Here is a 12525-nt window from a genome sequence, read left to right on the forward strand (position 1 = left end):
TTTTTAAAGCTGCAATTGTTAGAAACTAGTTTGGGAAAATCACTGAGACTTAAAGTTTTGCTAAACCAACTTTGATATGCTTCAATGAACAAAGCCTGGGGGAGAGATAAGTTGCTGAGAACTGGACACCAGGAATTCAAAATTTATAGGCTACAAGAACATGTTGCAGAAACTACAGATAAAGAAGAAACTAACAAAGAGAACTCAGAATCAGTCTGCTGAAACGCTCCCTATCTGGGAAAAAAAATAATAAAAAGACTGAAAATGTGGACTAAATAGCATGAGAAGTGAGAAAGTAATAATCAATAGAATATAGAATACTACTTATTTAAGAGAATTATGTAACATAACCAATGAACATGAATTTCTTTGTTTGCTAAAAATACATAATGAAAAGTTTTGAAAGTGGGTGGACATGTTGAGTGGAACTATCCCCATGCACCCCAACACTGTGACTAAACTAATGCCTGCTTTCTAATACTAAAAAAATAGTGTCAGAGAGTTTGATTTATCCCAGTGTTTTTACTGAAAACTGGACCTGCTGTTAGGGAGCAGAGAAGGGCTGGGGGGAAATGTGCTGGTTGGAGCTGTCTTGGGCACCACCACCAGAAATTATGGAGTTTTCCATCCCAGGCGAGGGAAGGAGAGACAGAACCTCCACCCCCCCACAGGGTCAATAAATCCACAAGGCATCAGGTCCCTGGGCCCCATTTATGACTCTGGTGCGGGGGGCTACAACTGGGTGAACTGGTGAATGAAGGCTCTCAGCTTCTCCCGGTTGGAAGCAGACTGGAAAGGCTGGGAGAGCTGGAGGAGGGGTCCAGTGGGGGTCTGCAGCTCCTCCAGCACCTGGGGGGGCACAGGGAGATCAGGGGGGCAGCAGGATGTTGGGGGGCTGGGGGGTGGCTGTGCTTACCCCCATGTCCTTGAAGCTCTGCAGGGAGCTCAGGGCCAGGCTCCTGTCAGGATACCCTGTGGGGAGAGAAGTCCCGAGGGAACCCCCAAATCCCACCCCACGGGCACCCCCAGCCCAGTCTAGGGGGGCAGTGACCCCCAAAAGCAAGACCCCCCCCACCTCGACTCACCATCCTCATCCTCATCCAGGAATTCCAGCAGCGCCTCCACGTAGTCTGCCTCTGGAATTGGGAGGGGTGTCAGATCCCAGCTCCTGGGGGGCTCCAGCGCCCCCAGGGTCCCCAGGGGTTCCCCACTCTGGGGGGTCCTACCGGGCTGGGGCCAGGGGGGTCTGTCCAGGAATTCCGCAGCCCGGCCGTAGCTCCACAGGACGGGGCTCAGGAGGCGGCAGAGGAAGAGGAGGAAGCCGGGGAAGCCCTGGGGCTCGCTGAGCTGGGGGGACACACAGCTGGATTTGGGGGACACCCCCTCACCCCAGCCCAGGGGTGGCGGGGGACCCCCAGTACCTTGTAGCAGCGCTTGGGGACCCTGTCCTCGCTGTCACTGTCGCTGTCATCGGTGAAGTCCCAGCAGGAACGGCCCCGGGACGAGGGTCGGGGGGCCACGTCACAGCCCCTGCACTCGCTCTCGGGCTGGGGGGACAATGGGCTGTCACCTCACCTCAAAGCCACCTTGTGCCCCATCAGGGACCCGTGTGCCAGGAGGGCTCCTGGGGTGACACCCACCTCCTCCTCCTCCAGCAGCCCCCCAAGGACGAGCTTGTCCAGGATGTCCAGGCTGTGGCGCTCGGGGGGCTGGCAGGGCTGGGGACACAGGAGAGGGGTGACAGGCCACCCTCGTGTCCCCACCTGCAGCCCCAGCAGGATGGGGGGTGACAGGCCACCCTCGTGTCCCCACCTGCAGCCCCAGCAGGATGGGGGCTGACAGGCCACCCTCGTGTCCCCACCTGCAGCCCCAGCAGGATGGGGGGCAGCAGCAGCAGCACCTCCAGGATCTTGCGGAGCAGCTCCTCCCGGCTCAGCACGATCCCGGGGGGGCCGCAGGGGGTCCCCAGGATCGGCAGCACCTCCAGCAGCAGGGCACGGATTGCACAGGCTGACAGGACAGGGCTGTCACCAGTCCCCGCTGTCCCCCGTTCCCCACGCGTCACCAAATTCCCCAGCATTCCTGATCCCCGCTGTCCCCAGTGCCCCCAGCATCCCCATTCCCCAATGCCAACAATTTCCCAGCGTCCCTGGCCCTCGGCATCATCGATTCCCCCAGTGCCACTGACCCCTGGTGTCACCAACTTCCCCGGTGTCACCAACCCCCCCGCAGTATCACCTTCCCCAGTCCCCGCTGTCACCAACTGCAGACGTCTCCGATCCCCCCAGTGCCCCCGGTGCCTGGCACCCCCATCCCTGCTGCCCCCCGTCCCCGCTGTCCCCATCGTTCCCGGTGCCCCCCGGCTCTCTCACCCCCTGCCGCCTCCCCGCCCAGGCGCTGCCGGATGCCCCCCGCCAGCCGCACCAGCTGCCCCCGTGCCGAGGCCTCGGGGGGCCCCAGCCCGGCCCCGGGGGGCTGCAGCTGCCGCAGGCTGTGCAGCACCAGCGCCCGCAGCTGCCCGCGGAATCCCACGGCCCGGCCCCGCAGCAGGAGCTGCTCCAGCAGCCCCGAGAAATCCCGCATCAGCCGGGGCAGCAGCACGGCCTGCCGAGAGAGAGGGGGGATTCCCGCTGGGAATGCTGCTCGAGGGAGAGGAGGGTGGTTCCCAATGGGAATGCTGCTCTGAGGAGGATGGAGGGGGATTCCCACTGGGAATGCTGCTCGAGGGAGAGGGGGGGATTCCCACTGGGAATGCTGCTCTGAGGAGGATGGAGGGGGATTCCTGCTGAGAATGCTGCTCTGAGGTACAGAGGGGTAATTCCCAATGGGAATGCTGCTCCAAGGGAGAGGAGGAGGATTCCCACTGGAAATGTTGCTCTGAGGAGGATGGAGGGGGATTCCCACTGGGAATGCTGCTCTGAGGGAAGGGAAAGACGAAAAGCTCCTTATCCACCTCCCGGTGCCTGTGGAGCAGCAGCGCCGCGGTGATTCCCACAGCCATGATGGCGGAGCAGGCGCTGGAATCTGATGGGGGGGAGAGGGGCTCGTTATCTGGGGGGTGATGAACCCCCACCCCCATTCCCCAGCAGGGAATGCCATCCCAAGGGATGCAGGGACCACCCGCACTCCTCACCGCTCAGTGTGTGCAGCCCCAGCACTGTCACCAAAATCTCCTCTTCTGTCCCCACGCCGGCACCCAAAGTGCCCGCATTCCCCACATCCGGCACGCTGGGAGATCGGGGGGAGAGGGCTGAGCAAGAGAAGCCGGGAGCAGAGATCCAAGGGGAAACGCTGCCCGGGGCTCAGCTCCTCACCACGTGCCAAGGATGGTGGGAAGCAGTAGCTGCTCTGGTCGATTCCCACTGAGCGTCGGCCCCACCAGGTTGTTCTCCACAAATTCCTGGGAATGAGCAGGAAGGAGCCTGGGGGTGCTCACAGCTCTCAGCACCACCAGCTCAGTCGATCCCTGCAGCCCCAGGGCTGGGAGGAGCCCAGATCACCCAGCATGGGTTCACTGGATACCCTCAGACACCCCAAACCCACCAACATCCTGGGAACAGCCCCCCAGTGCCAGGACGGATCCAGGGGCATCCCCAGCTGCCGTACCCGTAAGGAGAAGGGCTGGGAGAAATCCACCTGGGCACAGCCACGGGGCCGGCGCAGGGCCTGGAATGCTGCCCGGAGACACGCGGCGATCCCGAGGGGCTGAGGGGGCTGCGGAGAGATGGGATCCAGGGACTGACGGCGGGTTTAGGGGGATGCCACTGCCCAGGGATGCTCCCGCAGATTTGGGGGAACACCACTCCCCAGGGATAACCCCAGAGATTTGGGGGAACACCACTCCCCAGGGATGCTCCCAGGGATTCTGGCGAGCGCCGGTGACCCCCTGACCCCCTCTCACCGCTCCATCCCGCCCCGCTCCGCCGGGAGCCACGTCGTAGGCAATTCCCACCGGGACAATGCGCACGTCGGGCACGGCTCCGTCCCGCAGCGCCCGCAGCACCCGGAGCAGCCAGCGCCGGGCGGGATCCGAGAGCCGCAGCAAACCCGGGGGCTCCTCCAGGAAGATGATGAGGGGCTGGCGGCTCCGCAGCACCTCCTGCACGTACTGGGGGAACACTGGGAGTACTGGGAGCCACCGACACCTCCCCAAGTGCTCCAGGGCATTTTCCAGCCCCGACCGCACCTACCGCATCCAGGACAGTGCCCGGTAGCCCCTCATCCTGCTCACTCCGTGCCTGCGCCATTCCCGAAGGCAGGAAAATCCCTCCCAGGCGTTGCAGCAGGGACCTGGGGGGTAAAGACACCGTGGGCACACACTGCATCCCCCTGCAGCCCCTGGGAACATCCCACACCGGCTCCTTACCGGAGGCCAGGGCTGATCCGGGTGCCCACCGTCACCCTGGGGGCTCCGATGCCCTGTGAGAGGAGGAGGAAGGACAGGAGCGGCCCATCCAACAGGGATTGCTGGGTGCACAGGAACACCAGCGGCACCTCGGGCTGCAAGGAAGGATCCCGGGCTGAATTCCCGCCCTCCCGGGCACCGGGAGCGCCCGGCCGGGCTCCCTACCGTCCTGGCAGCCCGGAGCACCATCTCCAGCTGCCCCTGCTGCAGCTGCACGCTCAGGAACAGACGGCTCAGCAGCTTGGGGAGCATCCAGTGGCACAGCCTGCAGCAAAACTGGCAATGAGCAACCCCACGGGCATGGGGCGGCCCCCAACCCCCCAAACACTCCCACCCCCTGCCTCCCCTTGCCTCACTTGCCACAACCCAGCCTGCCTCAAAATTCCCAGCGCAGCTCCCACAAAGGCAAATGCCCACTTTTATCACACAGCCAAGGTTGGATGGGATGAGACACCTCCTTTCCCCTGGCAACCAGAGCTGCCGTCAGTTATCCCTGCATTCCCCCCAAAAGGATCCCAACATGCCCTTATTCCCTGAGCAATTCCTTCCCTTTAAGGGCTTGGAGGGATCATTTATTCCCACTGGATCAGATGAGCAAGGAAGCCCTGAATTCCCACTTCTCAGGGACAGGAGGGGGAAGGCAGTGGGGAAGGGAAGCCTCCCTCTGGTTCCCACCCTCCTGGAGGGGTTGGATTTTCCCACTCCAGCTCCCCGGAAGGAATTGCCAGAAGGGCCCCAGAAGCTGTGGGGGACTCCGAGGGCAGCTGGCCAAAGAATCCATGGGCAGCTCCCAAAGGAGCCCAGAATATCCCCCCAAGGATCCCAGAAAACCCCCAAGCCATCCATGTGCATCCCCCCAGGAGCCCAGAGGACCTCCCAAAGGATCTGGATCCATCCCCCCCAGAATCCCAGAAGATTTCCCCAAAGGATCCCTGACCTCAGCAGGAGAGGGGACAGCGGTGCCTGGATTTCCCCCAGGATCCGGCAGATCTCCTCCTTCCAGTGCCGCCGGGATCTCTCATCCCCTCCGCATCCATGGGCCCGGCTGGAGGCAACATCCTGCACCCTGGGGTGGAGGGGAGGGGAAGGGGGAGCACCCTGGGATCCGAGGGCCAGGATCCAGGGAGCCTCGGCGGCATTCCCGGCATCCCACTGACCTGGGATCCAAGGACCAAACAGGATCCTCCAGGAATGGGGGCCCGCCCCTCCCGGGCTGAGGGTGATCCCGGGATCCCCCCAATGCTCCCACCCACCTCCTGCTGCCGCAGATCTTCCCTGGGAGCTCCCTGGGGGTCTCTGATGGAATTTCCCATTCCCAGGCAGCAAGGAATCCGCAGACTCTCCGGACCAGCCACCCCCGGAACCTGGAGGGGACACACAGGGAGAACCTGGCAGGGGGGGGCTTTTCCAGGAGGACCACCCCCCCCAAAATGCCTCTTTCAGAGGATTTGGGATTCATCTCCGTTTTACAGCTAGGAATTTGGAGGTGATGCTCCAGGCCACCCAGCAGGAAGGAAACCAGGCATTCATGCCATCCCAAATCACGGAATTTTCGCAATCCTCCCCAAATCCACAGAGAGTGGGGTGGGACACAGCTTTGGGATATCCCAGAGTGTGCAGGAAGGGACAGAGTGGGACAGGGGAACTGCATTCCCTGGGATCCCAAGGGATTTGTCTAAGGGTTTCAAAGCTGGAGCTGGGAATATTTGGAGCTGAATGGAGGATAATGATCTGATGTGGGATAAAAAACAGCACACAATGGTTAATCCAGGGATTCTTCCCAAAGGGGAGAGGAGCCAAAGGGATCTTGGCTCTTTTCCCTTTTCCCGGGGAGCCAGGCTCACTCCCAGCGATGCCGGCTCGAGCCAGCGAGAAGAACAATCCCCCAGCTGATCCAGCCTCACCGTGTGTCCCTCTCCGTCACACGGCTGACATCACGGAATCCCAGAGCGGAGAGATCCTCGGCACAGAATCCATCCTGGGAGGAAAAGCGGGATCAGATCACTGGCAACGCGGATCCTCGGCACAGGGATCCTGTCACCACCATCCCCCCATCCCAAACTCTCTCACCCAGCTCCTGGGGGTGCAGGTCTGGCAGCAGCGCCCCAAAACCGGACGGTGGTATTTTCCCAGGAACGGGATGAAAAATTCCAGGTTTTGGTCCGAATTGCTGATCCAGGTTTTCATCTGAGGAGGGAAAGAAAAACGGGAAGGGGAGGGATGGGACAAACCCTGGGAATGCCAAATGTGGGTGGATACACCCCAAAACACGCTCATGCTGTGAGGTATCCTGATATTGGGCAGCAAGAGAGGAATTTGAGCTGGGATAAGCTGGTGTCACACCTGGGAGATGTGTGGGGACACGGATCAACCCAGATCCCGCGCGATCAGTCTGGATCTGGGGGGATCAGCACCCGGGGGTGTGGGGCAGTGGGTTCTCCCGCAGGATGAACCCTCAAAGACACGTTGGGTACCCAGATCCAATGGGATTAACACAGATCCAGTTGGATCGGTTGGAAATATGGGCATGAGGGGGGCAGTGAGATCCTGGGGACCCCAGAGCCCTCGTCAGCCCCCTCCACCCCCACATCTGGAGCCATGGGGTGCCTCAGAACACCAGCATCCCAACCACCAGCCCCACAAATCGGCATCCCCCCCTCCCTTTCTCTGGGGTGCGGGTAAGGAATTTTATTCCCTAAAAAAGGAGGAAAAAAGAAGCAATTTGGGTTTTAAATGTCGGGGGGGGGCAAAGGAGGCAGGAAAAGAGGTTGCGGGGGGGACCCCGCTGGGGTTGGGGACCTCGAGGATGGGGGGGGTTCAAGGTGGGAAGGGGCTGGTGGCAATGGGGGGTCCCCAGGGTGTCAGGTACCTTGGGGGGGTGTCACAGGTGGGGGGACACCCCCAAACTGGAGAGCAGAGGTGATGGGGCTTGAACGTCCTGGGAAAAATCCTGGAGACAGAAAGGGGTGGAAAGTGGGAATTTGGCAGGTTTGGGGCACACGGAGCAGTCTCTGGGAGAGGGACCCCCCGTGTGCCCCACAGGGAATTGGGGAGGGGGGTAACACAGCCGACACCCCCAACAGGGATTTGGGGTTAGTAACACCCCACCACCACCACCACCAACCCACAGGGATTTGGGGTGGGACAGCACACTCCACATCCCCTATAGGGCTGAGGGGTAACATACCCCACACCTGCCCCCCACACCCCACAGTCCCTACAGGGCCCGAGTTGGGGGGGCAGCACCCCTTGCACAGGCCCCACAGCCCCCAGAGACCCTCTGGGGGGAACACACCCCACACGGGCCCCGCTGCCCCACAGCCCGGGGGGATGTGCCCCAGCGCCCCTCTGCAGCTTTGGGGGGCCCTGAACCCCCCCGGCCCGGGGGGCTCGGCCCCACAGGCCCTGCACGGCTCGGGGGCTCACACGCCCCACACCCCCGCACCCCCGCGGGTCCCCCGGCCCCGCTCACCGCCGGCCCCGCCGCTCCGGGCCCGGCCCGGCCCCGCTCCGCCCCCGGGGAGCGCGACCGGAACGGGCCCCGCCGGAACCGGGACCGCCGGGACCCCCGGCACAGCTCCGGCACAGCCCCGGCCCCACCCGGGGCTCAGCCCACCAGAGGTACCGGCAGGTCCCCATCGCCCCCTGTCCCTCTCCCCAAGCCCACCCAGGTCCCAGCACCCCCGGGCACAGCAGTCCCAGCCCCGGGGGGGCCCTGGCGCGCCCCAGGCCCATCAGCCCCCCAGCCCCGCTCCCCAGCCCAAGGCCCCGCCACCCCCAGGGCCCGCAGCCCCAGCTCTGGCCCTCCAGAGCTCCAAACCCCACCAGCACCAGCAGCGCCCCAAGGGGCTCAATCGCCCTGAAAACACCCAAAACCTCCCCAGTTCAGCTGCTCTGGGGCGGGGACCTCGCACCTGTGGGAACGCGCCTGGGAGCAGCACCCGGGAGCTGGGATAAGGGAGGGGATAGGAATGGCTGGGAAAAGCGGAAAAACAAGCAAAGGCAAAGGAAAAAGGGGAAGGAAGGGGGGGATAGGAAAAGACAAGGGAAAAGGGGAAAAATTTAAAAAAAGGTTGAAGGGGAAGAAGGAGAGGTAAGAAAAAAAGGAGAAAAGATGAGAAAAAAAGCAGGGAAAAAAGGGGAAAGGCAAGAAAAAAGAAAGAAAAGAAAGAAAAGAAAGAAAGAAAGAAAGAAAGAAAAAGAAAAAGAAAAAGAAAGAAAAAGAAAGAAAGAAAGAAAGAAAGAAAGAAAGAAAGAAAGAAAAACTGAAGGAAGAAGGGGGGAAGGTCAAGAAAAGCAAACAAGACAAGAAAAATGGGGGAAGGAGAAAAAAAGGAAAATGCAAAGGGGAAAAAAGGCAAAATAGGGGGAAATGAGAAGTATTGGACAATTAGGAAAAAGGCAGGGAAAAAAAAAGAAAAGACAAGGAGAAAGAAAAAGAAAAAGAAAAAGAAAATGCCAGCCTGTGGTGGTTTGACCTGGGCTGGAGACCAGGTGCCCCCCAAAGTGCTCCATCCCTCCCCTCACCTGCACAGAGCAGAGGAAATACAAGGAAAGGCTCCTGGGGTGGGATAAAGATGGGAGGGGTCACTCACTGTCCCGTTACTGTCAGAGGCAGAACAGACTTGATTTGGGGAAATTAATTGAATTTGTTAGCAATCAAATCAGAGCAGGGGAATGAGAGGTCAAACAAATCCTAAAAACACCTTCCCCCATCTCTCCCTCCTTCCCGGGCTCAACTCTATCCCTGCTTCTCTCCCTGCTGCCCTCCATTGGCACAGGGAGATGGGAATGGGGGTCACGGTCAGTCCATGCCACGCTCCGGGCTCTGTTCCTGCCCCTGGGCACCTGCAACCCCCTGGGCACTTGTGACCCTTTCCCAGCACCTGCATCCTCCCAGCACCCACATCCTCCCCCAGCACCCACATCCTTCCCCAGCACCCACATCCAATCCCCAGCACCCACATCCTTCCCCAGCACCCACATCTTTCCCCAGCACCCACATCCAATCCCCGGCACCCACATCCCATCCCCAGCACCTCCATCTCTTCCCCAGGCCCCACATCCCTCCCTGGTACCCACAGCCCCCCTCAGCACCCCTGTTCCTCCCTGGTACACCTGTGGGTGACACTGGGCTCTCACCCCATCCCAGGGGGTCACTGGCACAGGTCAGTCCTATCCTCTGGCAGTTCAAGCTGCTGCCTCACCAGGGGATCCCAAATAAAGAAATCCCTGGGCAAGGACACCCCAACAAGCTCCACTTCCCCTCCCTCAACCCAGACCAAGAGCATTATCAGGGCCTGGAGGCTTCTCGCTCTCCGTTGCTTTGCTGTTTGTTCCCAAGGGGCTGCCACGTGCTCAGCTTCACCCCCTCTGAGGGGAGTTTTGGGGGGTCATTGGACTGCAGTCCATGGTGGAACATGGTGGTTACAGCTCATGCCCCGCCATCCGTGGGCTGGAAGCTGCAGCTTTGTGTATTCCAAAGACTGGGCATGTTCCAATCAGCAGCTCCAGCTTTCCCTTGGATCCATCTCTGCCTGACACAACACAGGGAAAGTTCATCCCGCGGCCTCACAACTCCAGCTCTTTATGTCAAGCAAGCACTGAGATGCTTTCTAATGGAAAATGTTCCACACAGAAGACCTGGAAGCTGAGTGGGTTGGTTCCATATCAATCACATGCCTTGCACCCCCCTCCTCAAATGTCTGGCCTGAGTGCACTGACCCTCCCCAGACTGCTGGGCAGAAAGTTTGGGGCAACCCCCATCCGGTGCCCCCAGCCCGTGTCGTGGGGCGCTGCCCCTCGGGGGTGTTCCCCGCCAGGGTCCATCAGGTACCTGGGCAATGGCACCCTGGGGTGAAGCCGTGGGACCCCCGGGGTGGGAACAGAGCAATGGAGGGGCTGCAGGTGTGATGTGGATGTGGGTACAGGTGTGATATGGATGTGGGTGCAGGTGTGCAGTGGAGTGGGGTGCAGGTGTGCAAGGCACAGGGGATGTGTTTGCAAGGCACGGGACGTGCAATAGAGCGGTGCCCGGGCAGCCCCGTTCCCGACAGCCCCGACCTCCCACCCCAGCCCCCAGTTGCTCACATCCTCACACCTCAGCGGTGCCAGTGCCAGCATCACCAAGCATGACACGTGCTGGCTGCCCCTCGTGCAAAAGCATCAGCTCAACCACAGGCCAGAATTGTGATTTCACAGCTTTGATGACAGTGTCAGCAGAGAGGATTCTGTGCATCACGTCAGGGAAAGAGCCCCAGAGCCTGGGATAGGGAGGGAGCAGCTGGGGGGAAGGGAATGGGACCAGCTTTATTCTGGAACACGTTTGCATTGCTGCTGTGGTTTCTGTGCTCAGCACCAGGAACTGGACGTGTTTTGTCCATCCTTGAACAGCCAGCACTGCTGTGAGCAGCCCCAGACCCCTCCAAGGTTGCAAACCAAAGTGTTTTGCCCATGCTGGAAGCAGGTTCTTTCCTGGAGGCTCCCTGGGACTCTGTCCAGGCAACTCCAAGAGTGTTGTGGTTTTGTCTGTGTCACAGTCAGAGGAGACTGGGATGTGTGCTGAAGAGGATGAGTTATGAGATAGACCAAACTTCTCTCTCTCAGCAATTGTAAATTCAAAATTAAGGGGCTTTAATCGAGGAAGTGTGGAAAAACAGAAGAAATAACAACCCTTTATTAAAAGATATATGTATGTTGGCAAAACCAGTAACAGAACATAAAAAAATAGACAGTAGTCCTAGAAAAAAACCCAAACAAAACCAAACAAAAAGTCAGAATGAATACTGTTCTGTCCTTTAGCGCAGTCCTAGTCGCGGCCTGCAGGGGGCGCTGTTGGGTCGCTGAAGGTGCAGGGCCTGCAGTTGGCTGTGCTGACCTGCAGGGGGCGCTGTCGGGCTCTGGCGGGGAGGGGGGTCCGGGTCTGGGGTCGCGGGAGGAGCCGAGAAGGAAATGGGGACCCTTCCCTCGGTGGGAGAAAAAGGGAAGGGAAGCAGTTCACTCCCACGGGACTCACTGTTGTCTCAGATGACGGTGTCTCAAAACTCCTCCCTTTTCTCCCAGTGGGCACGCAACTCTCCGATGAAACACAGCAGATCCAGGCTGGAGACAAGAGACAGCTCGCAGGCAAGTTGAGGCCAGTAGTCCGAGCTCACTAGGATGAGAAGCCAAAAAGCCAGATCCCCAGTCCTTCTCTCCAAATGCCTGCACGCAGACCCCCGTCTCTGTCTGAGAGAGAGAGCTCTGCCATCTGCCTCTCCCCTCCCAAAACTTCTCTCTCCTCTCCCCCCAGCCTCTCTGATGGGCCATTAACTAGGAATTCGGCCAGATCTTTTGTAAAGTTAATTAACTCCCTTTCCCCCACTCACTCAGTTTTTTCTTAGAGTGGAGCAGGGGAAGAAAAATTCCCCTATGGGATTTATAACCTATAACAGTCAGGCACCAACTGAAGCCGTGGGCAGTAGCCGCAGATGCCCCCAGGTAGGTCATGTACCTGTTGTGTCCGTGTTAGAGGCCAGTTCATGTCTGGCAGCCTCCCAGGATTCCTCCTGGGCACCACCAAGAGTGTACTCACTTCCTCTGGAGGTGGCTGAAGGCTTGGGCAGGAGACCAAGAATCCTCCTGGGTGTTTTGTTGAAGAGTTTGGTTCCTGCTCAAGGCTTCAGCAGTGGTGGCAGGAGCAACAGCAGTGCCAGCACTGCCAGTTGTGTCAGTTGTGCCAGTTGTGCCAGTTGTGTCAGTTGTGCCAGTGCCGCAGTGCCAGCGGTGCCAGCGGTGCCAGCATGCAGTGCCAGTGCCAGCAGTGCCTGCAGTGCCAGCAGCAGTAGTGACAGCATGGTGCAGGCACAGTGGGCCCTGGCCCTCATCCTCCTCCTGGTGGCCCTGCCAGCCAGGAGTGTCGGGGCTGCTCCGTGGCGACCGTGGGCAGTGGGTAGGTGGGCAGGCCAGGGCCAGCCCCCAGCTCTGGCAGATCCCCACGAGGAATGGGGACTTGCAATTCAGCTGACACACTTTCTCTCTAAAGCTCTGGAGCGTGAGCCTGTGGATAAGGAGGCACCTCAGGAAGGCCATCAGGCAGTGCCAGTCCCTGGGGAAAACACCGGGGCCGTTCAGCCAACAGG

At 60.0% G+C, this 12525-nt stretch overlaps 1 protein-coding gene across 2 annotated transcripts; it reads right to left on the reverse strand.

Moving 5' to 3' along the window:
- Positions 1-272: 272 nt before the first annotated feature.
- GPAT2 (glycerol-3-phosphate acyltransferase 2, mitochondrial) lies at positions 273-12099 on the reverse strand. Of its 2 annotated transcripts, none has more exons than XM_032712765.1 (23): positions 11898-12099; positions 11421-11506; positions 7275-7355; positions 6476-6592; positions 6310-6383; positions 5659-5769; positions 5343-5471; positions 4571-4670; positions 4367-4500; positions 4191-4290; positions 3902-4108; positions 3607-3714; positions 3315-3400; positions 3134-3228; positions 2954-3024; positions 2373-2604; positions 1862-2010; positions 1641-1718; positions 1422-1547; positions 1227-1347; positions 1086-1136; positions 917-972; positions 273-849 (listed from the first exon to the last, which is right to left on the reverse strand). In XM_032712765.1, the coding sequence occupies exons 4-23, from the start codon at positions 6590-6592 to the stop codon at positions 733-735; spliced, it is 2262 nt and encodes a 753-aa protein (XP_032568656.1). In that variant the 5' UTR covers positions 7275-7355; positions 11421-11506; positions 11898-12099; the 3' UTR covers positions 273-732. The 2 variants fall into 2 exon arrangements, with proteins under 2 accessions (XP_032568656.1, XP_032568655.1); XM_032712764.1 differs by having other exon boundaries at positions 11421-11558.
- Positions 12100-12525: the final 426 nt, after the last annotated feature.

This window comes from Chiroxiphia lanceolata, chromosome 28 (genome assembly GCF_009829145.1).
Source record: "Chiroxiphia lanceolata isolate bChiLan1 chromosome 28, bChiLan1.pri, whole genome shotgun sequence".
Lineage (NCBI taxonomy): Eukaryota > Metazoa > Chordata > Aves > Passeriformes > Pipridae > Chiroxiphia > Chiroxiphia lanceolata.

Bases quoted from the DNA above. Each gene is read 5' to 3' on its own strand.
- GPAT2 (XM_032712765.1), bottom strand. From the start codon at position 6,592: ATGAAAACCTGGATCAGCAATTCGGACCAAAACCTGGAATTTTTCATC. The intron at 5,472-5,658 runs GTGGGTGGGAGC...CCTCCACCCCAG, and splicing joins AAGATCTGCGGCAGCAGGAG to GGTGCAGGATGTTGCCTCCA. The intron at 3,715-3,901 runs GTGAGAGGGGGT...ATCTCTCCGCAG, and splicing joins GAGCGGGGCGGGATGGAGCG to CCCCCTCAGCCCCTCGGGAT.